The 24302-nt window shown below is 45.4% G+C and overlaps 1 protein-coding gene and 1 long non-coding RNA gene across 3 annotated transcripts in view; one reads left to right on the top strand and one right to left on the bottom strand.

Annotated features, from left to right (window-relative positions):
• Positions 1-24302, top strand: part of LOC137759656 (uncharacterized) — a 63525-nt gene that overhangs the window by 29988 nt on the left and 9235 nt on the right. The window contains exons 6-7 of one of the 2 annotated variants that reach the window (XR_011073123.1): positions 16388-16496; positions 22647-22793. This is a non-coding gene — a long non-coding RNA (uncharacterized lncRNA). Of the gene's footprint in view, positions 1-16332; positions 16497-22646; positions 22794-24302 lie in introns of both variants that reach the window. The other variant, XR_011073122.1, reaches the window with a different exon arrangement.
• ABLIM3 (actin binding LIM protein family member 3) overlaps positions 9700-24302 on the bottom strand; it is a 145647-nt gene continuing 131044 nt past the window's right edge. Inside the window, exons 16-22 of the mRNA XM_068536165.1 lie at positions 21551-21698; positions 20281-20310; positions 19671-19729; positions 17965-18025; positions 17255-17262; positions 16636-16716; positions 9700-11811 (exon numbers count right to left, since the gene is read on the bottom strand). Coding sequence (XP_068392266.1) covers positions 11698-11811; positions 16636-16716; positions 17255-17262; positions 17965-18025; positions 19671-19729; positions 20281-20310; positions 21551-21698 — 501 coding nt within the window. The 3' untranslated portion in view covers positions 9700-11697. The remainder of the gene's footprint in view (positions 11812-16635; positions 16717-17254; positions 17263-17964; positions 18026-19670; positions 19730-20280; positions 20311-21550; positions 21699-24302) is intronic.

Genomic DNA, 24302 nt, shown 5'->3' with positions numbered 1-24302 from the left:
CATTATCATTTCTCGTGAGGTATTTTCTGGTTTCCTCTTTGATTCCATCATTGACTCATTGGTTTTTTTAGTAGCATATTGTTTAGTCTCCATGTGATAGTTTTTTTCCATTTTCCTTTCTGTGGTTGATTTCTAGTTTCATACTGTGGTCAGAAAAGATGCTTGAAATAATTTCTATCCTATTAAATTGTTGTGGCTTGTTTTGTGTCTTAGTATGTGGTCTATCCTAGAGACTGTTCCATGCATGCTTCAGAAGAATGTGCATTCTGGTTTTTTTTTTTTTGGATGTAGTGTCCTATAGATATCAGTTAAATCCAGCTGGTGTTGTGTCATTTAGTATCTCTGTTGCCATATTGATTTTCTGCCTGGAAGATCTGTCCATTGATCTTGTTAAAGTCTCTTACTATTATTGTATTCCTGTCAGCTTCTCCCTTTATATCTCTTAGTATTTGTTTTGTATATTTAGGTGCTCCTATATTAGGTGCATATATTTTAACGAGTGTAAAGTCCTCCCCCTGTATTGATCCCTTTATCATTATATAATGTCCTTCTTTGTCTTTCGTTATGGACTTTGTTTTCAAGTTTATTTTGTCTGATATGAGTATTACTACCCCAGCTTTCTTCTCATTTCTGTTTGTGAAATATCTTTTCTATCCCCTCACTTTCAATCTGTGTACGTCTTCTGCCCTAAAGTGAGTCTCTTGTGGGCAGCATATTGTAGGTTATTGTTTTTTTTATCCAATCTGTCACTGTATGTTTTTTGATTGGAGCATTTAGTCCATTGACATTTAAAGTAATTGTTTTATTTATTTTTTAACATCTTTATTGGAGTATAATTGCTTTACAATGGTGTATTAGTTTCTGCTTTATAACAAAGTGAATCAGCTATACATATACATATATTCCCATATCTCCCCCCTCTTGCGTCTCCCTCCCACCCTCCCTATCCCACCCCTCTAGGTGGTCACAAAGCACTGAGCTGATCTCCCTGTGCTATGTGGCTGCTTCCCACTAGCTATCTATTTTACATTTGGTAGTGTATATATATCCATGCCACTCTCTCACTTCGTCCCAGCTTACATTTCCCCCTCCCTGTGTCCTCCAGTCCATTCTCTACGTCTGCATCTTTATTCCTGTCCTGCCCCTAGGTTCTTCATAACCATTTTTTTTTGATTCCATATGTATGTGTTAGCGTATGGTATTTGTTTTTCTCTTTCTGACTTACTTCACTCTGTATGACAGACTCTAGGTCCATCCACCTCACTACAAATAACTCAATTTCGTTTCTTCTGATGGCTGAGTAATATTCCATTGTATATATGTGCCACATCTTCCTTATCCATTCATCTGTTGATGGACACTTAGGTTGCTTCCATGTCCTGGCTATTGTAAATAGTGCTGCATTGAACACCGTGGTACATGACTCTTTTTGAATTATGGTTTTCTCAGGGTATATGCCCAGTAGTGGGATTGCTGGGTCGTATGGTAGTTCTATTTTTAGTTTTTTAAGGAACCTCTATACTGTTCTCCATAGTGGCTGTATCAATTTACATTCCGACCAACAGTGCAAGAGGGTTCCCTTTTCTCCACATCCTCTCCAGCATATATTGTTTGTAGATTTTTTGATGATGGCCATTCTGACTGGTGTGAGGTGATACCTCACTGTAGTTTTGATTTGCATTTCTCTAATGACTAGTGATGTTGAGCATTCTTTCATGTGTTTGTTGGCAATCTGTATGTCTTCTTTGGAGAAATGTCTATTTAGGTCTTCTGCCCATTTTTGGATTGGGTTGTTTGTTTTTTTGATATTGAGCTGCATGAGCTGCTTGTAAATTCTGGAGATCAATCCTTTGTCAGTTGCTTCATTTGCAAATATTTTCTCCCATTCTGAGGGTTGTCTTTTCGTCTTGTTTACGGTTTCCTTTGCTGTGCAAAAGCTTTGAAGTTTCATTAGGTCCCATTTGTTTATTTTTGCTTTTATTTCCATTTCTCTAGGAGGTGGATCAAAAAGGATCTTGCTGTGATTTATGTCATAGAGTGTTCTGCCTATGTTTTCCTCTAAGAGTTTTATAGTGTCTGGCCTGACATTTAGGTCTTTAATCCATTTTGAGTTTATTTTTGTGTATGGTGTTAGGGAGTGTTCTACTTTCATTCTTTTACATGTAGCTGTCCAGTTTTCCCAGCACCACTTATTGAAGGGGCTGTTTTTTCTCCATTGTATATTCTTGCCTCCTTTATCAAAAATAAGGTGACCATATGTGCGTGGGTTTATCTCTGGGCTTTCTATCCTGTTCCCTTGATCTATGTTTCTGTTTTTGTGCCAGTACCATACTGTCTTGCTTACTGTAGCTTTGTAGTATAGCCTGAAGTCTGGGAGCCTGATTCCTCCAGCTGCGTTTTTCTTTCTCAAGATTGCTTTGGCTATTCGGGGTCTTTTGTGTTTCCATACAAATTGTGAAATTTTTTGTTCGAGTTCTCTGAAAAATGCCAGTGGTAGTTTGATAGGGATTGCATTGAATCTGTAGATTACTTTGGGTAGTATAGTCCATTTCACAGTGTTGATTTTTCAAATCCAAGAACATGGTATATCTCTCCATCTGTTTGTATCATCTTTAATTTCTTTCATCAGTGTCTTATAGTTTTCTGCATACAGGTCTTTTGTCTCCTTAGGTAGGTTTATTCCTAGGTATTTTATTCTTTGTGTTGCAATGGTAAATGGGAGTGTTTCCTTAATTTCTCTTTAAGATTTTTCATCATTAGTGTATAGGAATGCAAGAGACTTCTGTGCATTAATTTTGTATCCTGCTACTTTACCAAATTCATTGATTAGCTCTAGTCGTTTTCTGGTAGTGTCTTTAGGATTCTCTGTGTATAGTATCATGTCATCTGCAAACAGTGACAGCTTTACTTCTTCTCTTCTGACTTGGATTCCTTTTATTTCTTTTTGTTCTCTGTTTGCTGTGGCTAAAACTTCCAAAACTATGTTGAATATTAGTGGTGAGAGTGAGCAACCTTGTCTTGTTCCTGATCTTAGTGGAAACAGTTTCAGTTTTTCACCATTGAGAATGGTGTTGGCTGTGGGTTTGTCATATATGGCCTTTATTATGTTGAGGTAAGTTCGCTCTATGCCTACTTTCTGGAGGGTTTTTATCATAAATGGGTGTTGAATTTTGTTGAAAGCTTTCTCTGCATCTATTGGGATGATCATATGGTTTTTATCCTTCAATTTGTTAATATGGTGTATCACATTGATTGATTTGCATATATTGAAGAATCCTTGCATTCCTGGGATAAACCCCACTTGATCATGGTGTATGATCCTTTGAATGTGCTGTTGGATTCTGTTCGCTAGTATTTTGTTGAGGATTTTTACCTCTATGTTCATCAGTGATATTGGCCTGTAGTTTTCTTTCTTTGTGACATCTTTGTCTAGTTTTGGTATCAGGGTGATGGTAGCCTCGTAGAATGAGTTTGGGAGTGTTCCTCCCTCTGCTATATTTTGGAAGAGTTTGAGAAGGATAGGTGTTGGCTCTTCTCTAAATGTTTGATAGAATTCACCTGTGAAGCCATCTGGTCCTGGGCATTTGTTTGTTGGAAGATTTTTAATCACAGTCTCAATTTCAGTGCTTGTGATTGGTCTGTTTATATTTTCTATTTCTTCCTGTTTCAGTCTCGGAAGGTTGTGCTTTTCTAAGAATGTGTCCATTTCTTCCAGGTTGTCCATTTTATTGGCATATAGTTGCTTGTAGTAATCTCTCATGATCCTTTGTATTTCTGCAGTGTCAGTTGTTACTTCTCCTTTTTCATTTCTAATTCTGTTGATTTGAGTCTTCTCCCTTCTTTTCTTGATGAGTCTGGCTAATGGTTTATCAATTTTGTTTATCTTCTCAAAGAACCAGCTTTTAGTTTTATTGATCTTTGCTATTGTTTCCTTCATTTCTTTTTCATTTATTTCTGATCTGATCTTTATTTCTTTCCTTCTGCTAACTTTGGGGTTTTTTTGTCTTCTTTCTCTAATTGCTTTAGGTGTAAGGTTAGGTTGTTTATTTGAGATATTTCTTGTTTCTTGAGGTAGGATTGTAGTGGTATAAACTTCCGTCTTAGAACTTCTTTTGCTGCATCCCATAGGTTTTGGGTCGTCGTGTTTTCATTGTCATTTGTCTCTAGGTATTTTTTGATTTCCTCTTTGATTTCTTCAGTGATCTCTTGGTTATTAAGTAGTGTATTGTTTAGCCTCCATGTGTTTGTATTTTTTACAGATTTTTTCCTGTAATTGATATCTAGTCTGATAGCGTTGTGGTCAGAAAAGATACTTGACACGATTTGAATAGTCTTAAATTTACCAAGGCTTGCTTTGTGACCCAAGATATGATCTATCCTGGAGAATGTTCCATGAGCACTTGAGAAGAAAGTGTATTCTGTTGTTTTTGGATGGAATATAAATATATATATATATATATAAATATCAATTAAGTCCATCTTCTTTAATGTATCATTTAAAGCTTGTGTTTCCTTGTTTATTTTCATTTTGGATGATCTGTCCATTGGTGAAAGTGGGGTGTGAAGTCCCCTACTATGATTGTGTTACTGTCGATTACCCCTTTTATGGCTGTTAGCATTTGCCTTATGTGTTGAGGTGCTCCTATGTTGGGTGCATAAATATTTACAATTGTTATATCTTCTTGGATTGATCCCTTGATCATTATGTAGTGTCCTTCTTCGTCTCTTGTAATAGTCTTTATTTTAATGTCTATTTTGTCTGATATGAGAATTTAAAGTAATTATTGATGTTTGTGTTTACTGCCATTTTAAACCTTGTTTTCCAGTTGATTTGGTAATTCTTTGTTCCTTTCTCCTTTTTTGTTTTTCCTTTTGTGGTTTGATGGTTTTCTTTTGTATTATGCTTGAGTTCCTTTTGTTTTGGTTTTTGTGAATCTATTGTATGTTTTGGACTTGTGGTTACTCTGATTTTCAAGTATGTTAACCCATACCTATATCTACTTGCTTTAGACTAATAGTCATATAAGTTCAAACACATTCTAAAAGTTCTACCTCGAACTTCCCTTGTGGCGCAGCGGTTAAGGATCCGCCTGCCAATGCAGGGGACAGGGGTTTGATCCCTGGTCTGGGAAGATCCCACATGCTGTGGAGCAACTAAGCCCGTGCACCACAACTACTGAGCCTGTGCGCTAGAGCCTGCGAGCCACACTACTGAGCCTCCGTGCCACAAATACTTACCGATCTTTTGTTGTTAGTGTATATAGGAGTGCAAGAGATTTCTGTGTATTAATTTTGTATCCTGCAACTTGACTGAATTCATTGATGAGCTACTCTAGTAGTTTTCTGGTAGCATCTTTAGGGTTTTCTATGTATAGTATCATGTCATCTGGAAACAGTGATAGTTTTACTTCTTTTCCAATTTGGATTCATTTTATTTCTTTTTCTTCTCTGATTGCTGTGACTAGGACTTCCAAAACCATGTTGAATAAAAGAGGCAAGAGTGGACATCCTTGTCTTGTTCCTGATCTTAGAGGAAATGCTTTCGGTTTTTCACTGTTGAGGATGATGTTAGCTGTGGGTTTATCATATATGGCCTTTATTATGGTGAGGTAGGTTCCCTCTGTGACCACTTTCTGGAGAGTTTTTAATCATAAATGGGTGTTGAATTTTGTCAAAAGCTTTTTCTGCATCTTTTGAGATGATCATATATTTTTAAAAATATTTATTTATTTATTTTATTCATTTTTGGCTGCGTCAGGTCTTAGTTGTGGCACATGGGATCTTCATTGCAGCATGCAAGATCTTTCGTTGCCACGCATGGGCTCTTCATTGAGGCGCTTGGGCTTCTCTCTAGTTGTGGCGTGTGATTTTTCTGTTCTCTAGTTGTGGCGCATGGGTTCCAGAGCACGTGGCTCTGCAGTTTGTGGCACGCAGGCTCTCTAGTTGAGGCTCACAAGCTCAGTAGTTGTGGCGCACAGGCTTAGTTGCCCTGCGGCATGTGGGATCCTAGTTCCCTACCCAGGGATCGAACCCTTGTCCCCTGCATCATAAGGTGGATTCTTTACCAGTGGACCAGCAGGGAAGTCCCCCATATGGTTTTTTTAAAGACTATTTATTTATTTATTTATTTATTTTTTGGGGCTGCGTCAGGTCTTAGTTGCGGCACACAGGATCTTCATTGTGGCATGTGGGATCTTTCGTTGCGGTGTGCGGGCTTCTCTCTAGTTGTGGCACGTGGGCTCTAGAGTGCGTGGGCTCAGTAGTTGCAGCACGTCGGCTCTCTAGTTGTGGCGCTTGGGCTCTAGAGTGTGCAGGCTTAGTTGCCCTGAAGCATGTGGGATCTTAGTTCCCCAACCAGGGATCAAACCCGTGTCCCCTGCATTGGAAGGCGGATTCTTAAGCACTGGACCACCAGGGAAGTCCTGATCATATGGTTTTAACTTCTTCACTTTGTTAATGTGGTGATCACACTGATTGATTTGCATATATTGAAGAATCTTTGCATACCTGGGACATATCCCAGTTGATCATGGTGTATGATCCTTTTAACGTGTTGTTGGATTCGGTTTGCTAGTATTGTATTAAGGATTTTTGCGTCTATGTTTATCAGTGATATTGGCCTGTGATTTTCTTTTTTTGTAGTATCTTTGTCTTATTCATTGATTTTAGCTTGGTTTTTATCTTGGCAATTCAGTTGTCTAGTTTTGATTGGTTCCTCTTCATAGTTTCTAGTTCCTTGTTACAGTGATCTGCATTTCTGTCGATAATCTTAATTCCTTTAGCATTTTTATTACCTCCTTTTTGAACTTGGTGTCTAGCAGACTAGAGAGGTCTGTTTTACTGTTTGTTCTTTCAGGGGATTTCTGTTGTTCTTTCAGTTGGAGTAGCTCCTCTCTTTTTCATTTTACTTAAATTTCTCTGTTTGTATGAATTTAGGAGAAACACTTATCTACTGTGGTCTTGAAAGGCTGTTTTTTGTTTTTGGTTTTGGGTTTCTTTGGCCACACTCTGTGGCATGTGGAATCCTAGTTCCCCAACCAGGGATTGAACCCACACCCCCTGCAGTGGAAGCACAGAGTCTTAACCCCTGGACTGCCAGGGAAGTCCCATTGAAGGGCTGTTTTTTTGTTTTTTTGTTTTTTTAAGATTTGTTACACTTACATCTGATGATTTTTCTCTTAAGTCATACACTAAGTTGTTTTTTTTTTTTTTAACTTATTTATTTATTTATTTATTTATGACTGTGTTGGGTCTTCGTTTCTGTGCGAGGGCCTCCCCCAGCCGTGGCAAGCGGGGGCCACTCTTCATCGCGGTGCGCGGGCCTCTCACTATCGCGGCCTCTCTTGTTGCGGAGCACAGGCTCCAGACGCGCAGGCTCAGTAACTGTGGCTCACGGGCCCAGCCGCTCCGCGGCATGCGGGATCCTCCCAGACCAGGGCTCGAACCCGTGTGCCCTGCATTGGCAGGCAGATTCTCAACCACTGCGCCACCAGGGAAGCCCCGAAGGGCTGTTTTTAATGTATGAGTGTCCCTGTGTAGACTGTGTGAATCCAGTATTTTTGGTATGGATGACGGCCATGTCTTTCCTCAGAGTGGAAATTATCCCCTTGATGGGGGTGTGATTGGTGTTGTGATAACCAGAGTCTGCACTGGAAGTTGGGCGGGACCTCCTCTTTCCCCTGTGGCTGTCACAGCCCTGTCAGGGGTGGGGTCTGCTCCCCAGTTGTTGAAGTAGAAGCCCTGAGGGTTGGGTTTAGTAAGGCTGCATTGCCCTTAAGTGTGTGCTCTGTCCCCAAGGAGGTGAGTGCTGAAGCAAGTGAGGCCTGTGTGGTCACAGAGAACCTCTGCGCCACCTGTGCAGGCATCCCCGCTTTTGCCCAGAAGCAGCCCAAGGTTATGTCCCTTTCTCCGTAGTGTTTGTCCGAGACCTAGTGTCAGGCAGGCATTGGGGGCCGGGGCACTGTGGCTGCAGGAATCAAGGTGGTTGTGCTGCTACTTGGCACCTGGGGTGCCTCTATGATAGGGCTCTCCCAGGGCTTGTCTGCCCCAGATATGACTCCAAGCTGTGGTGTGAAGTAGGCAGGACTGGAGTGTTCCTGCTGGGAAAGGAACCACTGCATACTCCTCCCAAGGGGCTGTCACAGGGGATGTGTGATTCTGTGATGGCTGTGCCACCTGGTGTGCGCACCAACATGGTCCATTGATGCTGGACCCGTTCTTGAACCCGCCCCCGCTATGGGAGCCCTGATAATTGGCTCTGATGTCAGCCCCACTCCTGTCATGTGTGGACTCACAAAGTCCACCACCACTGGAGCTGCGTCCCTCCGTGAGCACGCTGACAGTGGGGCTCTTATGGTAGACCCATGCCCTGCCCTGTGCACGCTGATGTTGGGGCTCCTATGGTGGACTGTGCCCCTGTGGCGTGCGGTAACAGTGGTGGCCCAGACCACACTCCAGGCCCTTCTGGTTATCTCTGCACAGCTAGATTGAGTCCTCTCCCAGGGTCCCTCTCCTGAAGGCCGAGTTTCAGTGCCTAGCTGTTGTGCCTACTAGCAGGCCCGCCTTGATCGCATTTTGGGTTGAGAAGTGTGACGACGTGGCAGCCGTCAAGTGCTGGTCTCTCTCTGCCCTGATTGTTAGCAGGCCAGCACACACACTCCTCATGAGCAGAGACCGGGCCCCTTCAACTCCCTATCTGCCCCGGCAGACCTCCCAGCTGGCAAAGGGGTTCCCAGGGCGAGCGAACCTCCTTCTTTCATAACTCCCTCCCAGGGGTGCTGGTCCCTTCCTGATGCTTTATTTTTCTTTTTGTCCTACCTGGTTACATGGGGATCTTACTTGCAGCTTTGGTTGTATAAGAGATCTTCTGCTAGTTTTCAGTCGGCTTTCCGTGAGAATTGTTCCACATTTAGATGTATTTTTTTTTTTTAATTTATTATTTATTTATTATTTGTTTCTGGCTGTGTTGGGTCTTCGTTTCTGTGCGAGGGCTTTCTCTAGTTGTGGCAAGCGGGGGCCACTCTTCATCGCGATGCGCGGGCCTCTCGCTATCGCAGCCTCTCTTGCTGCGGAACACAGGCTCCAGACGTGCAGGCTCAGTAGTTGTGGCTCACGGGCCCAGTTGCTCCGCGGCATGTGGGATCTTCCCAGACCAGGGCTCGAACCCGTGTCCCCTGCATTGGCAGGCAGATTTTCAACCACTGCGCCACCAGGGAAGCCCCACATTTAGATGTATTTTTGCTTTGTGTGTGGGGGGGAGGTGAATTCCATGTCCTTCTACTCTTGATCTCCCTCCTCTTGTGTTTGTCAAATAACTGCAACACTGAATCAGATGAGGTCAAATGCAGAGGCTGGGTGGTTTACTGACCATGAGTACTCTGACACTCAGCATGCTTCCCCACCTCCAGGTTCACTACCTCTTGCAAGTCGCCAGCTCACCTGGGTCTTATTATTATTCTCTGATCATAAAACCTTATTTGTTACTGGAACATCCTGTTCCATCCTGCAGGACCCTGTGTTCTGCAGGAAACAATTTGGGTAATGCTTACCTGGTCAAACTTTATTACAGAAGGAGAAACTGAGGCCAAGGGAGGGCTGCTCTCTTGACACTCTTATTTTGAAAAATGTGCATGGTTCAGTCTCTCCCCACGTCACTCATCTCCACTCACACTAGAAACAACAGAAGGACACGAGTCTGGGTTGAAATTATGAGCATTTATGGGAAAAAAATATCCAACAATAACAAAAGCCCTTCAATCTCGCCAAGTTCTCAACCAGTGATAATGAGGCAGCTTCAATGATTGTGTCTGGCTGGGGACATTTCCAAAGGGGTCAGGACAGTTGAAAGACATTGGCCAAAAAGAAGAGACGCAGAGTGGGCTGACATTTTGAGTGAGCATATTAGACCTCCCTTACGGCCCCTCATCCTATCACCCTTTCAAGTTACAGTCTCCTCCCAGTTTACAAAGATCCTTCCTGAACTGTGCACAAATGCAGTCTCTTCCAGAAAGCTTTCCTTGGTCTGCACCAGCTGCATATGCCTTCTTAGTAATGTCACATTTTCTCATGCTGTCTCCTATCACTTTCTGCCTCACATCCATCATGTTTGAGTACCTGCCTTACGGTACCCATTGTTAGTAGGCATGCCCCTGAGGTCGGGCCCCATGTTGCTCATCCCAGTATTTCCGTCTCCCTCCCCCATTTAGTGCTCAGTATACAGCAGGTGCTCAGTATACAGCAGGTGCTCAGTGAGGGTTTGTTGAGTTGAAGTCAGTTCTACATTTGCCACCACACATAACCTCTTGAGAGTGATAACTGTCATCTCCACTTCTTCATCCTTCCTCCACGACCTCAGTGGTCTGACTCCAGCCATCTCCAGGAAGGAACAGACCCCACCAGACATCACCAACTCGTGGTTGCAGGTTTGGGGTGGGGAGAAGGTTAAGCTTTCACCCCTGTTCCAGAAGCCAAGGAGGCAGGAAAGGCAGCCACTGGGGAAATCAGTATGACCATGAGTGGTGTTGGCCAATGCTCCATTTTGGAATCTCATGTAAGTAGTCATTCTTCAAAAGTTTCCCCCATGAACCATGGCCAACTTTGCAATGCAAGCTGAGGACTGGTGGGGGTCTGGTTGGGTTGCTCTGCCAGCCCAGGGACCAGAAGACATAGGCCAGGAAACTTTCTATAGGACATGGCCTATATTACCTTTGGCAGGGGTGTTAGAGGTTGTCTGTCTAGTTGTTCGGTTGGAGCTGTGGTGGGAACATTAGCCCTGTGGTGAGTTGTCAGGCACATAGATTGTAGTAAGGCTGAAAAATACAGGCTGCAATAATGGGCCTCTCCTCCAAAGGGGGAAGGGTCAGGAGGTTCTGGGAGCAATGAGGGAGGGTCCCAAGAGGTCCTGCAGCTCCAATGCTAACGGGTGCCCTGCTCTGTCTCCTGCTTCCAGCTCCTGCTCCCTCCCTCTGGTTCTCCACATAGGGGCCAGGCAGGGGGCCATTGGAAGTAACAGTGCAGGGAAGGGAAGTGCTTTTTCTTTTCCTACCATGAGGCGTAGATTTGGACTAGAGAGAGGTGAGGATCAAGGATAGAAGGAGGATTGAAGAGGAGAGGAGAGGCCAAGGCCCTATCCACTTGTTTACTTCTGTAACGAGTAGACATGAAACCCACATTTCTAGCTGCATCACCCCCAGACAGCATTGAGGTCCTAGTGAGGGTGATGAGAAAATTCTTCAGGGCTCTCAAAGGTGCTCAGTGACTTGGGGAGAATGCTGTGGATCCTCCCATGAGAGGGCCCCTCTGGGGCCAATAAGGTGTGAAAACTGCAGCATCCTCCCTGGAGACTGGGGAAAAGAGCCGAGAAGCAGAGAGAAGAGAGACTCCTTCAGGCACCTCCTTTAGCAAAGAGAGTTGGACCTTAGGGGACTCAAGTCAGGAGAGATGTTTCAGTATAAAAAGGCTTCCCAGTAAAAGGATGGGAGTCCCCACGAATCCCTTCCAAATCCCATTGCACTTAGAAAAGAGAAAGGAAGGAGCATAAAAATATCTTGAAGATGTGGGCTTGCCTGACGATACAGAAAAGCAAGTCTCATGGCAGGCAGTGTGTCCCATTACACAAGAGAGGATTATACCGAGCTTCAGTATAGAGATTTTACATATATCTTTATATAAATGCATATATATTTATAGAGCTTCTGCCTAGAACAGCCGGGCTTGCTTCTTCAGTTCATTCCTCTTCCAGAGGGCCAGCCGGTCAAACTCGGAGATGGTCATGCCAAAGACTTGGTAGAACTCTTCCTGGGACAGGTGGCGCTGCAAGGAGGTGGGAGGAGACAGAGGGAACAGCTTGAGGATGTGAGGTGCAGGCTGCGGGCAGGTGGAGGCAGGAGTGGTTCCTGTACGTTTCCTCTGGGTACACTGTGCCTGGCACAGTTGTCTGACCCATGGAAGGTGTATGATGAGTATCTGTTGAATGGATCAGTGTGTGAGTGGATGTTTCCTGGGAGGGACCTCTGTAGCTGGTCTGGCTGGAGAGGCCTCCCCCGCCCAGGACTCAGGTGGGACTTCTGCTTCACCTAAGTGCCTCTCGATGCATCCCAGTTGACCTCCCCTTTCTGCAATCCCTGCTCCATGCATTGTGTCCAGGAGTGTGTATGGATTAATGTTATCGCCCTTTGCTTTGGAAGAAAGAGGAGGCATGCCCAAGATTTTAGGGCGTATTTCCTCTTACTAATTAGTTTACAAATGATCTGGAAGGTTGTTCCTTAGGCCAGTCAATGAACAAAAGTTACTGTCCAGATTTCTCCACCCCCGCCCCCCCCCCCCCCCCCCCGAAATGTCCTTTCATCTCTTTCTTATTTGAAAACAAGTATGCCATATAATGAAACATTGTTCTGCATGCCTTGGCAGGTTTTTAAACCCCTTTCTGCCTGCCCTCTCTCCTGCCCCTTCCCATCAGCCTTGAAAGTTGATACATTATCCTAAGCTTTTAGAGTTAGAAATATATGGCACTTAAAATGTGGCAAAATGTGAAAAATTGGTACATTAGGTGAAGGGTAGATGGATACTCATCTTACAATTCTTGCAACTTTTCTGGAGGTCTGAAATTTTATTTTTCAAAATAAAATTTACAATTATGTTTAAAGATAGAAATAGATGGCATATATCCTGCCTGTAAACTTCCTGCATTCACTTGCTGTTGGTAGCAATTATATTAGCTAATTCAGTATTGAAGGAGATTGAATGAGAATCATGTATACAGCCACATAACAATTAGACAATTCTCTGGCCTGTTGTCCCTGTGAATTAATGTTTTTGCCACATTTCCAGAACTTTAGGTAAAAGTAACTTTGATACTTTTGTTAGATATCATTGGCTGCCGATGACTCTGAGTTGATTTTTTAGTACTTAATATTTAACACTACCACCAATTCCTTGTATTGCATTTATATTATGCTCAGTACTTCATAAATGTACATTCACCCTCATTTTTCTCCTTTAATTCTTCTGACCTGATTTTCTTCTGAAAACCAGGAATTATTTCTACCCAACTGAAAGATGAGAAAAGCAAAAGTCAGAGAATTAAAATGACTTGCCCAAGAGGGAGGGAGGGGAGGAGACTAGGTAAATAGCAGAGCTGAGACCAAAGTCCAGGGCTTCTGATTCCAAATGCAGTGTACTCTCACTGCCCCTCTTGGTCAATCCCATTAAGAATTTCATAAATATGTCTTTCTTTTATGAAAAATTTCCAAAGTACGCAAAAGAGAGAAAATAGCACAATGCACACCCATGCCCATCATCCAGATTCAAAGAGTTTTACCACATTTGCTTCATCTGTTTCCTTTGCTGAAGTGTCTTAAAGCAAACCTTAGACACTGTCTGTTCACTCCTACATACAGCAGTTTGCATCTCAAAACATACTGGGTATTTTCTTACATAACCACAACAGCATGGGCAAGGAAAAAATGACAATAATTCCACAGAATTACCTAATACCTGTCTACAATAAAATTCCCCTAATTGTCTCAAAGTGTTTTTTTTATAGTTGGTTTGTTTGAATAAGGATTCAAACAGCATCCACACATCACACTTGGTTGTTAGACTCCAGCAGTCTAGACAGTGCCCCTCTTCTTTTGTTCATGCTATTGACTCGCCCAAATCTGTTTTACTTTCACTTGAGTGCTGAAAAATATGTGGATATGAGAGCATTCTCCGCTCCTTCCATAGTAAAGACTGAGGGGAACTGTCTCATTTGTTCTTTTTGTTGTTGTTGTTGTTAGAGAGTGATGGTTACTGTTGATTCTCTAGCTGGCTTTCTCCACTGTGTTTAAAAATTTTTTTTTTTTTTTTAAATAAGACTCAATATAAAGGAATGGCAGACTAAACTACTCAAGTAAACACTGTAGGACACACTGAGGAGTCTGAGGCTTTTCTTCTCTCCTCCTGTTAAGGGCCACGTGGCGCCTCCTTTCTTCTCTGAGTTCTCAGAGCACACAATGGCAGCCCTGTCCATTTGACATTCACCGCAGATTTTAAAGCATAAAGGTTAAGTGCATGGGCTTTACAGCCAGGCAGATATGAGTGTGTGACCTTGGACATGATAACCTCACTGAGCCTCAATGTCCTCTTCTGAGAGTGGTAGCATCGCAGTACCTACCTCACGGATATTGTGAGGGTGACTGAGCTGATGCGGGTCACGTGCTTGGCACAGTGGCTGGCACTCAGTCACTGGCACTCTCGTTAGTGCAGTGATTTCTTCATGTGTCTGTCACATAGCATGGCCTGGTCTCCATTTCCTTTGATTTCATCTCCTCCTCATCCTCTCTTCTGGGCTCACGTGGCCCCAGCCACGCTCACCTCCTGCCGTCCCCCAGCACACCAGACTCACTCCTGCGTCAGGGCCTTGGCAGCGGCTGTTCCCTTGGCCCAGAATGCTCTTCCTTCCTATATAAGCATGGCTAACTCCCTCACCTACTTGAAGTCTTTGCTCAGATGTCTTGTTTTCAATGAGATCTACTCTGACCACCCTATTGAAAACTGCAACTCACCCCTCCAACTCCCAATCCCCCCTCACTCTGTTCTCCTCTTACCCTTTCCCTCAGCCCGGTTACCTCCCAACATACTATATCCTTTATTTATTACTTGTGTCATTTACTGTCTGTCTCCTCACATGAGAACGCCAGCTCCAAGAGGGCAGGGGTCCTTGTTTTGTTCACTGATACGTTGTAGGCACCTAGAACAGTACCTGGTGTATGTAATAGGTTTCAATAAATATTTATTGAGTGAACAAGTATCTATACCCTGAGCCCCTTGAGGAGAGAGTCAGGGGTTTCCTTCTTCCGTGCCCTGCCTGAACTGCTGCAGACGGCTAGGGCAGTGTCTCTAGCCCAGTGGTCTCAGCTCAGGCTATATATTAGACATCCCTGGGAGCCTCTGGAAAATACTGATGCCTGAGCTCCTTCCCCAGATTGTGATTTAATTGGACTCAGATGGGGCCCTGTATTGGTATTTTTAAAAAGCTCCCTAAGTGATTCTGATGCTTAGAGAAGGTTGCGTTTTCCTGGTCTGAGCTTCTGGATGTCCTGGAGGATGTAGGAGAGCGGTTGGTCCTCCATTAACGAACCAGGTTCGTGAACATTTCCATCCCTAAGTTCTGGCTCCAGTGGGCTGCCGTGGGAGCTGTCCCCTTCAGCACCGGCAGATACTCGCTGCTAGACAGTGAAAGGAAGCCCTTGTTATAAACGTGGGGAGAATCATCTGCTTCCTTCCCTGCTACCCTAGCATGCTAGAGCTGAAAGGACTCACAGAGCTTCCTGGCCCACTCACATCCCCCTCCTACGGCTCCAACCCTCTACTCTGGGCAAATTCATCAGCCGTCAGGTCAGGGGTGGTCCCAAGAAGTGCTGAGCCTCCTCTCTTACAAGCCTGCATTCAATTCCACAGACATCTCCTGACACCTCTCCTAGTCAGGCCCTGTGGTAGATGACAGACAATGTGTCAGGCAGAGGAAATGGATGGCTTGATGATCTGATACAAAGGAGAAAGAGAGGTATTGGATCTGTGCTCTGGACGCAGGGCTGGGGAGGCTGGAGGAAGAGGTTAGTGCCACATCCTGAAAAAGGCTTGGGGGAGGCTTTGGGGCACAGGCATCACTAGAATGGGGCCCTGATGAGTGAGGAGGCTGGCAAGATAGAAAGGGTGTTCCAGGGAGAGGCAGGGAGAGGCACTGGGGTGAAAAGGGCAGCGTGTGCTCCTGGAACTAATGTAACCAGGGACCGGGACTCCATGCCAAGTGGACCGGATGGCTTGAGAGCCCAGTGCCACGGTCAGGCCACGTCTGCGCCTTATTTATGCTGTTGCCACTGCTCATGTTGCTTTCCTGCCTCTCCATCCATCTAAACCTGCCCACCTCCAAAGTCCATCCAAACCCTTCCTCTTCCTGGAAGCCTGTGTCACCCCACCCAGCCTTAGTGGTCTTCTCTGAGTAACAGCAATGACACACTTAGGAAGAATTTTCTACTCAGTACACTGCCAGATTCTGTGTGAAGGGCTCTATGTGTATTGTCTCATGTATGTCATTTGGCAACCTGAGGGAAGCATGACAATCACCCCATTTTACAGAGGAGAAAACTATGGTTTGGAGAGGTTGTCATGTGGCCAAGCTGTCCAGTTAGGCATGGCAGCATCAGGCTTGGAACCTAGGGAGTCTTGCTTGAGACTTGCTTATATGTTTACCCTCTGCACAGAGCTCTCCCCCACCCTTCCCCGTCACAGGCACTGGTCTTCTATACGATCCTGCACAACACCAGTGCTGTGTTTCTTCTTATCGCACAGACTGCAGGCTCTTGGAGGGCAGGAACCAAATCCAGCTCTTCTCTTACGTCTGCAGAAGCATCAGCCCCAGCTGGAGACATGCTGTAGCGGTGCACCACAGATGCTAACTGAATTGAGGAGGCTGCATGGAACAGCAAGGAACAGCCTTGCGCTAAGGAAACCAGGTTGGAGTCTCTGCTTTTTTAACCAGCTGTGTGACCTTTACGCCATTCATTCTGCCTGCTCCTCCCAAGCTGGGTTAGACCAGGCAAGTTCTGGAATCACTTCAAACCCAAAGGCTCCTGCTCAGTTTCCTATACATACCTCTAAACGCGTCCGATCCACATCCTTGGGCAGTCGGTTTCTCCCTCTTGTGGTCACCAGGAGCAGTTCATAAGGGTAGATCTAAGAAGAGAGGAGGGGGGATATTTGTAGGTTGGGTTAGGGTGGTGGGCTTGTCCCTTCAGACATATTTTGTGTCTGGCTGGGGCTCCCTCCTCTGTCCAGAAAGAGCCAGAGATTAAAGTCTGGAGGAAGGGCTGAGTATGTCCTCTTTGGGGTTTCCTGGCAGCCTCAAGGCACCTTCTCCCAAAAGGCAAGGCCCTGGAGTCCTTGAATACTGCCAGGGATGAGCTTGGTTGCATTTGGCCTTAATGTGAGCACAAGGGCTCCTGAGTGTAAATGTCTCATATCTGTGATTGGCAAGCCTCTAGAGAGTCTCCGAGGCCCGGGGGAACTGTCTGGTTTCAGGAGGCAAGAGATGTAGGGCAGGATTCAGGGAAACTGGGCCAAGGAGGGACTGGAAATGCTAGTCTTGAGAGGACCCTTGGGGTTATTTATCGATGTTCCCTTCCCGGCATAGACAGTGCTGTCATCTTCCTGCTGGTCCCCAGTGTAGCAACATGCAGGGTCCCGGAGACCCCCAGGGTCTGTGTATCTTTACCTTGTACTCTGTAGAGAGAAAAGAGACACACACAAAGTAGCAACCATCAGTCTTTGCTTTGCATCACTACACTGGCCTCTGTCATAGAGACCCTGTCCTTATTGAATTCATCCCAAATCAAGGCTGGTTTGAACACAATGGAGAAAGGGGTTGGGCTGATCCAGAGATAGGTTTTTAGGGGGAAAATGACTTTTGAGACATTTAGAATAGAAATAAGAAGAGTCTGGGACCATGAAGCACATGGGTGAGATCCTTCATCTTCTGGGGGGAATCCTCCAGGGTTTGCTGTGGGCCTGCCTTCCTGCCTGAGCCTGCTTGTAGGAGCTGGAAGAGGCTGGTGGGAGAGCATCACGGGAAGAGAGCATGAGGCTCATGGAATTTTTTCTGGGAACAATGTGCATTTGGCTCTGAGTATTTCCCTCCATCCGGGGCTGGCAGGCAACTCTAGCTCAGCAGTACTGGGAGAATAGCAAGCACTCTGTGATGGCTCTGGGAATCCAGATGGGACAGATGGCCTGGAGATCACCCAAGGCCCGGGACTTGAGAGGATGAGAGAAGAGCAGGGGAAAAGAGAGGGAATGGGAAGTGAAAGGGAACTCGGGGTTTGCACAGAGCCCAGCGTGGGACCAGAATCGTTTGTCAAACGGGCTATTATGAGCAGTGCATTATAATGAGGTCCCTGTGAAGTCCCAGGAGAGGCCGGCACTCACCTCGCATGCCCCAGTTGACAGCGTTCATGCTGTCGTAATGGAATAGGTCTGCGCTGGGTGTCTGCAGGGGAGACAGAACCAGGGCTGGCCTGAGGCAGGCTCACCTCTGCCTCCCTGAAGTACTCACCCATCTCCAGAAAATGCACTGGGGCTGGTGGGACACGGGGCCCTCTCAGAAGCCTCGGTCTCAAGGTGGAGTGATTTACTTCACTGCCATATGCCTAGTGCCTAGGCCTGGCACATAGTAGGCACTCAGTAAATATTCATTTATTAGTGAATTACAGCTCATGCTTTCTTTCATTAATCAAATATCATTTTCTCTATGAGATCTGCCCTGACAACTCTATCTAAAATTGCAAATCGCCCCTTCCCCAACTCCCAACCTCCCTCATCCTGCTCCATTTCCCCCTTTTTTTCCATAGCACTTACTACCTTCTACATTGTGTATAAGGTGACTTGTGTACTATTTACTACTTGCTTTCTATTTCTCCCTATAAGAATATAAGCTCCAAGGGCAGGGCTCTTTGTTTTGTTCGGTCACTGAGGTATTCTAAGCACTCAGAGCAGTGCCTGGCATACGTAAAAGGCTTTCAATAAACATCTATCTGTTCATGAACAAATGTCTAGGCTTTGGGCGTGTTGAGGACAGGGTCTGTCTCTTTCCCACTTGGAGCGGGTGGGGCCCCAACACCAGCCGTGGCTCTACTATGGACCTCTGATCCCTTTTGTGTGCTTAACCCTAAAATTGTCTCTTAACAAGTCTACCACTTCTGTCCCTCTGCAGTTTCTTCTCTACACAAGAGGGATCCCATTAAAAATCTGAGTTGGATGGTGCAGCACACCTACCGGAACCCTTCTGAGTCCTTACCAGCACACAGGGCCCTAATGACATCTCCGTCTGGCTTCATCTCCACGCTCACTCCATCCCAGCCACGCATCCTCCCCACCCAGGGACTCTGACACTGTGCTTCCCTCTATTAGGGTGGCTCTTGCTGGTCTTGGAGAGGTGAGGTCCCTCCCTGCACTCAGGCCTTTGTTTAAATTCACTCTCTGACCTTCTCTCTCTTTGCCTCCTTGCTTTGTCTTCCATCTGAGCACTTATGACTGCTGACTTCAAGTCACTTAGTAGGTGCTCAGTAAATAAATGTCTGTCTCAGTGTCCTTGCCCTTTCCCCCATCACTTGTCTAGTCACAGAGCCTCTCCTTTTGCCAACAAGACGTATTTTTCATTCCCTTTTTAGTCCTTAAACCACCTCACAGCTTCCATGAAGGTTTTACGCCACAGGACATCTAAGAGCTCAGAAGGCTCCAAGCCACAACGGGTGAGTGGAACCCAGCAGTCAGGTGTGGGCTGTCAGGGGCAGCTGGCCCAGGCTCGAATCCTGGCTCAGCACTTACTAGGAATGAGAGCTCAAGCAGGTCAGTGAGCCCCTCTGTGCCCCCATCTTCATCCGCAAGATAGAGTTATTAAAAATAGTAACTACCTTGCAGGGTTATAATGAGTGAGTGCTTGTAAAGTGCTCAGCATGGAGTAATTGTGCCATAAATACTAGGTGCTCCCAGCCCCTCTCATAGGGGGCTCTTTTGTTAATGCACCTCTAGCCCCAAGGCCTCTGTCCAGGTTTCACCCGTAAGTCATCACTCCTGAGCTAACACAGGAATTGTGAACCTCTTGGGGATAATGTCCCTGGAACAGCCTCTCTTACCCTGTGCAGCCCGTTTCTTCTGTAGGCAGGCAGGGAGGCAGATTTGGAGATGAGGGGGTCTGAAAAGAAGGAGCCAAGACAATTACCAGGAGCCCCAAGCCAGGGTTTCCTCTCCCTGAGGTCATCTGGCTGCAAATGGCCAATGTTACTCATGGGAAGGGGGACAGACAGGGACCACTAGCTCCTTCCACTGCTCTCCAGGCTTACAACTAACAATCTTAGGGGTGCCTCACCCTGGCAGAATTCTAGGCCCACCCCAGGTACCCACTCACAGAGTCTTCTGGTGTTAACCTGCACACATCTATCCTCCTATGATGGACCCATGTGACCTGGAATTGGAGTCGAGCTGGAGCTCAGACAGGCAGGCTCCCACGTGGGTGGAAGAGGTGTGTGCTCTTTCTTTCTCTCTGAGAGCTGCTGGGCATGGCAACACTGGTTCCAGAACCAAAGACCCACTATCTGACAAACACATGGGGTGGACTACTTTAGATGGGGACTGTGCTGGGACATCCACGTTGTATGGTCATCACAACTAAGGGGGACCCGCTGCTGACTCAGCTCTGGCCCTCACAGAACATGATGGGCTGAAGGAAGGGCAGGCAGAACATACCGCTGTCAGCCAGGTAGTGGGACCGAGGGGCTGCAAGAGAGGGAAGCCAGAGATCAGCGTTCATGGAGACAGACAGAAATGGCTCCCATACCTGGGCCACCCTGGCCGGGGGCGGGGAGGAGGGCCCTCCTTCAGTACCTCCTTTCCCACTGGTCAGTTTCTAACTGTTGCACCTGCACCCTATTCTCCCTCCCCCACCCAGCTTGTAGCCCAGCACCTGGCATAGTGCAGGTGCTCTGTGATATCTGTTGCACAAATGCCATTGAATGGAGCTGAATTTTGAGCAGCACTGGTGCAGTGTACAGAGCCAGGGGTTGAAAACAGTGCCTCTCAGTGGTGAAACAGGGAAACGGCCCATCAGTTCATCCTGGCTTGGCCATTAATAGATACCCAATTTCAGATAAGTAGATCATACTTCGTTTTCTTATCTGTAAAATGGGAGGGATAGTGTCTCCTTTATAGGGTTATTGTGAAGAATATAGGACACAATATAGTAAGGTGCTTAGCACAGTGCCTGACAGATACAAACCCTCAGTAAAACTGGCTTTATCATCACCACCACCACCACCACTGTCATCTTTGAGCTCACCTAGAATCAAGGTGCAGTACAGCAAAGAGGGAAAAGCTTACGGCCTTGAAGTCACTCTATGCTGGGCCTGATCCTGGCTCAGTCGCTTACTGGCTTTCTGACCTTGGGCAAGAGGGTTAACCTCAGGTCTCTCATCTATAAAGTGGGTGATAATAATCCCTCTACATTGTGGGTCTTTGTGAGGACCAAGGGTGATAATGTATCTATAAATGTCCAGCACACAGGATTGTAATAAATGGTACCTTTTATTATCCATCAAGTATTGACCTGAGATAGGACTTCCTGGCAGGACTGAATCCCGCAGGGGTAAGTAAGAGAGGAGGCAGGAAGAGGATGTGTGAGTCTAGGAACAGGGAGGAGCTTACAGTGAAAGACTCTCAGGGCAAAGTGCTTGAACCAAGCCTCTGCTTGTATACCTCCAGTGATGGGAGGTGTGCTACCTTAAGAGGCATCCCCTTTTATCTTCAGACTATTAGAAGTCTTTTCTTTACATGGAAACTGATTGGAAGTCATGGCTTCAGATGATCCAAAGAAGCAGAAGTGACAGCTCAGGACAGAGCATGGTCTTATTTAGTCTGTATTCTAGACCCTGGTGAGGCCATAAAAGGTTAGATTCACTAATGGAAGAACTGATGGGGAAGAAAGTGCCCCCACCCCGGCAGGTTACAGGGCAGTGCTTACAGCCATTTAGGGACATATCATAGCCAGCTGTGTGCAGGGCCTCTCGGCTGCTGGTGGAGCTCCGGGGTGGGGTCCAGGGATCCGCGTAGGAACTGGACCGGGCCTTCATCTCTTCCTTCAGAATTAGTCGGCCAATTCCACTCTGGAGCTGGGGGTGGGGGAGGAACAAGATGAAGTTAGAAGGAAGCAAGGAACACTGAGATGGAACAGGCTTAGGAAAGGCTGAGGGACCAGATGCTCTATAGTGAACCTCTGGCATTTTTTGCCTTTTCACTGTCCCTCTTTCCTTGCAGCACCCATATTTTCCTTTGTGGGACTTCATTTCTCTTCCACAAGTAGTCCTGTGGTCAGGGTGGGGCTCTGGTGGTACGTACCGGAGCCCATATACAATATGTGGGCTTTTGTGTGTGGCCTCTTTCACTAAGCATAATGTTTTCAAGGTTCATACACATTGTAGCATGTATTAGCTCTTCATTCCTTTTTATAGCTGAATAATAGTCTGTCATATGGATGTGCCACATTTTGTCTATTCATTTGTGAGTTGATGGACATTTGAGCTGCTTCCATCTTTCAGCTCTTGTGAGTAGTACTGTTAGGAACCTGTGTGTACACGTATTCGTTTGAGTACCAGTTTTCAGTTCTTCTGGGTATATACCTAGGAGTGGAACTGATGGGTCTGTGAACAAAGAATGTCACCTAACGGGTCAGTAAACAAAGGATGTTGCAGCCATCCAGCCAACAACCTCTGCAGCCACCACCAACGGTATACCCCGAGAGGATTCAGAATGGAGTAAAACAGGATACTGGCCCTAGATAGTTAAGGGGTATATCAAAGGAATGATTTCAATGCATCTTCCCATACACAGAAAAGGGCTAAATACATTAACGTGAGATGTCTGTTTTTTTCTTTAATTAGAATCTTTTGACGTTTGACTATCTGCTTTGTTTTGTTTTGTTTGTTTTTGCAAAAATTCCTTTATATCCTGGTTCCTCCCTTACCTCTTCAGAACTGTCCCTCAGAGGTATCTGAGAGGCTGTCTCCCGGGCTTAGGTCCTTAGTATGTCTGCTGAATAAAACATAATTCTCAACTTACAGGTTATGCAGTCAACAGTTTTGACAGCTACAAAGGGACCCAGGGCAGACTTTTCTCCTTTGCCTGAACTCTCCAAGGATCCAGAGCCTAGGTACCAGCAGAGCATTCTTGGGCCCATCTGCCACCTCAGAGAGTCCAGATGAATTTGGGTGAGTCTCTCCTGATTCTCAGATCTCCTGTTATTGGCTGATGATCCTAAGTTTTATTCAGTGATGTTAAACTCCTCACTGGAAGAGTAGTAGGTTATCCTTGAAACTTAGTTTCAAGAAGAGGTACCTGGGTTATGCTCAGTTGAAAGACACTGGGAAGATTTTTTTGCCCAGTTTAGACACTGAGCTGGTTATCCTCAGTTGAAAGACTGGGAAGACTTGGCCCAGTTGAAAGACACTGAGTAAGGCTGGACTGGGTAATTAGGTGGAAGACTGGCCTGTCGTTTTTCCTTGAATTGGCTACTTTAATAGAGTTTGTCAAAATAAAAGTGAAGATATCTCATGAGAGCTTTCAGCTCAGAAGGAACAGCACCTCCTGGCTGGCAACAGCTTCCTCAGGCAACTGAGAAACCTGCGGGAGTGGTAGAGGCAAGTCCTCATACTGTGCAGCTGTCTCTATAGGGAAACCCACTCTTTTTAATTAAAAACTTGCCTGCCAGGGACATGCATAAGGGCTGGCCACTCCATAATCCGAGTACCCATGGTAGTTGTAGGCTACTGAAGGGAGAAACCAAGACTCATAAGAGGGCTAAAATGAATCTAGGGTAAAATCTAGAGGAGTTAAGCTCACAACAGCACATTGGCTCACCACACGATCATCACTAGCGATTTTATCTCCACAAACTGACTCTGGAGTGGGGAACAAAGCTTTCAAAACAAAAAGAAAAAGGAACGACAGATTGCCAGCTTCTAACTAACCCCCCAGCCAGATATATGTACAACACTTATACTTACAAGTACTTACTTAATTGGGAATTAAAGGAAATCTCGCCCTGAAATTGACTAAGATGGGGGCTCTTCTATTGCATACACAGTTAAGTTAGAGAAAGCCTGCTTGATAAAACATCTTTTCAGAATTCTGACCTTAAAGAAACAAAAGCCCTTCTAGGGGGAACTTGCATTTCTCTCCCTGTGTCTTTGAGATGTAAATGTTCTACCTGATTTTCTTAGGCATTTTGTGTGTGTGTATGTGTATATGTCTCTTTCCGTGTTTTGAGTACTTGGTCTTTGCCACCTGGAAGGTACTCATATGGTATACAACTCGGCAGCCAACTGAATAGACTGGGATTCTGAGCGGTCTTTTGTCTGACTGTGCCAACTCGCAGGGGCTTTTGCCGTCTTAACCTTCGTTGCATCGGCCTGTGTAATGAAGGCCTTTACTTTCTTAGGCTGTTTTGGGGAGTAAACTTTCTAGATCTTGTGAAGGCTACATCTTCACACTCTGTTGTGGGGACTTCTCTGGTGTCTTATTGGTTTGCATCAGTAAGATACATCTTGTTAATGGCCAGATGATGGATCCTTTATATTGGAGAAACTTCTAAATTGGTAAATTTTAAGAGCTGTGTTACTGGTACTTATAAAAAAAAACTTAGAAGGTGGAAAACATATACATGGTTAACCTAAGAACTCCCTTAATTGAAAACAACAAGAACAAAAAACTGGTTTGGG

This window comes from Eschrichtius robustus, chromosome 2 (assembly GCF_028021215.1).
Source record: "Eschrichtius robustus isolate mEscRob2 chromosome 2, mEscRob2.pri, whole genome shotgun sequence".
NCBI classification, from domain to species: Eukaryota; Metazoa; Chordata; class Mammalia; order Artiodactyla; family Eschrichtiidae; genus Eschrichtius; species Eschrichtius robustus.
Note: the sequence above shows the minus strand (reverse complement) of the source record. Positions and strands in the feature narration are given on the sequence as shown.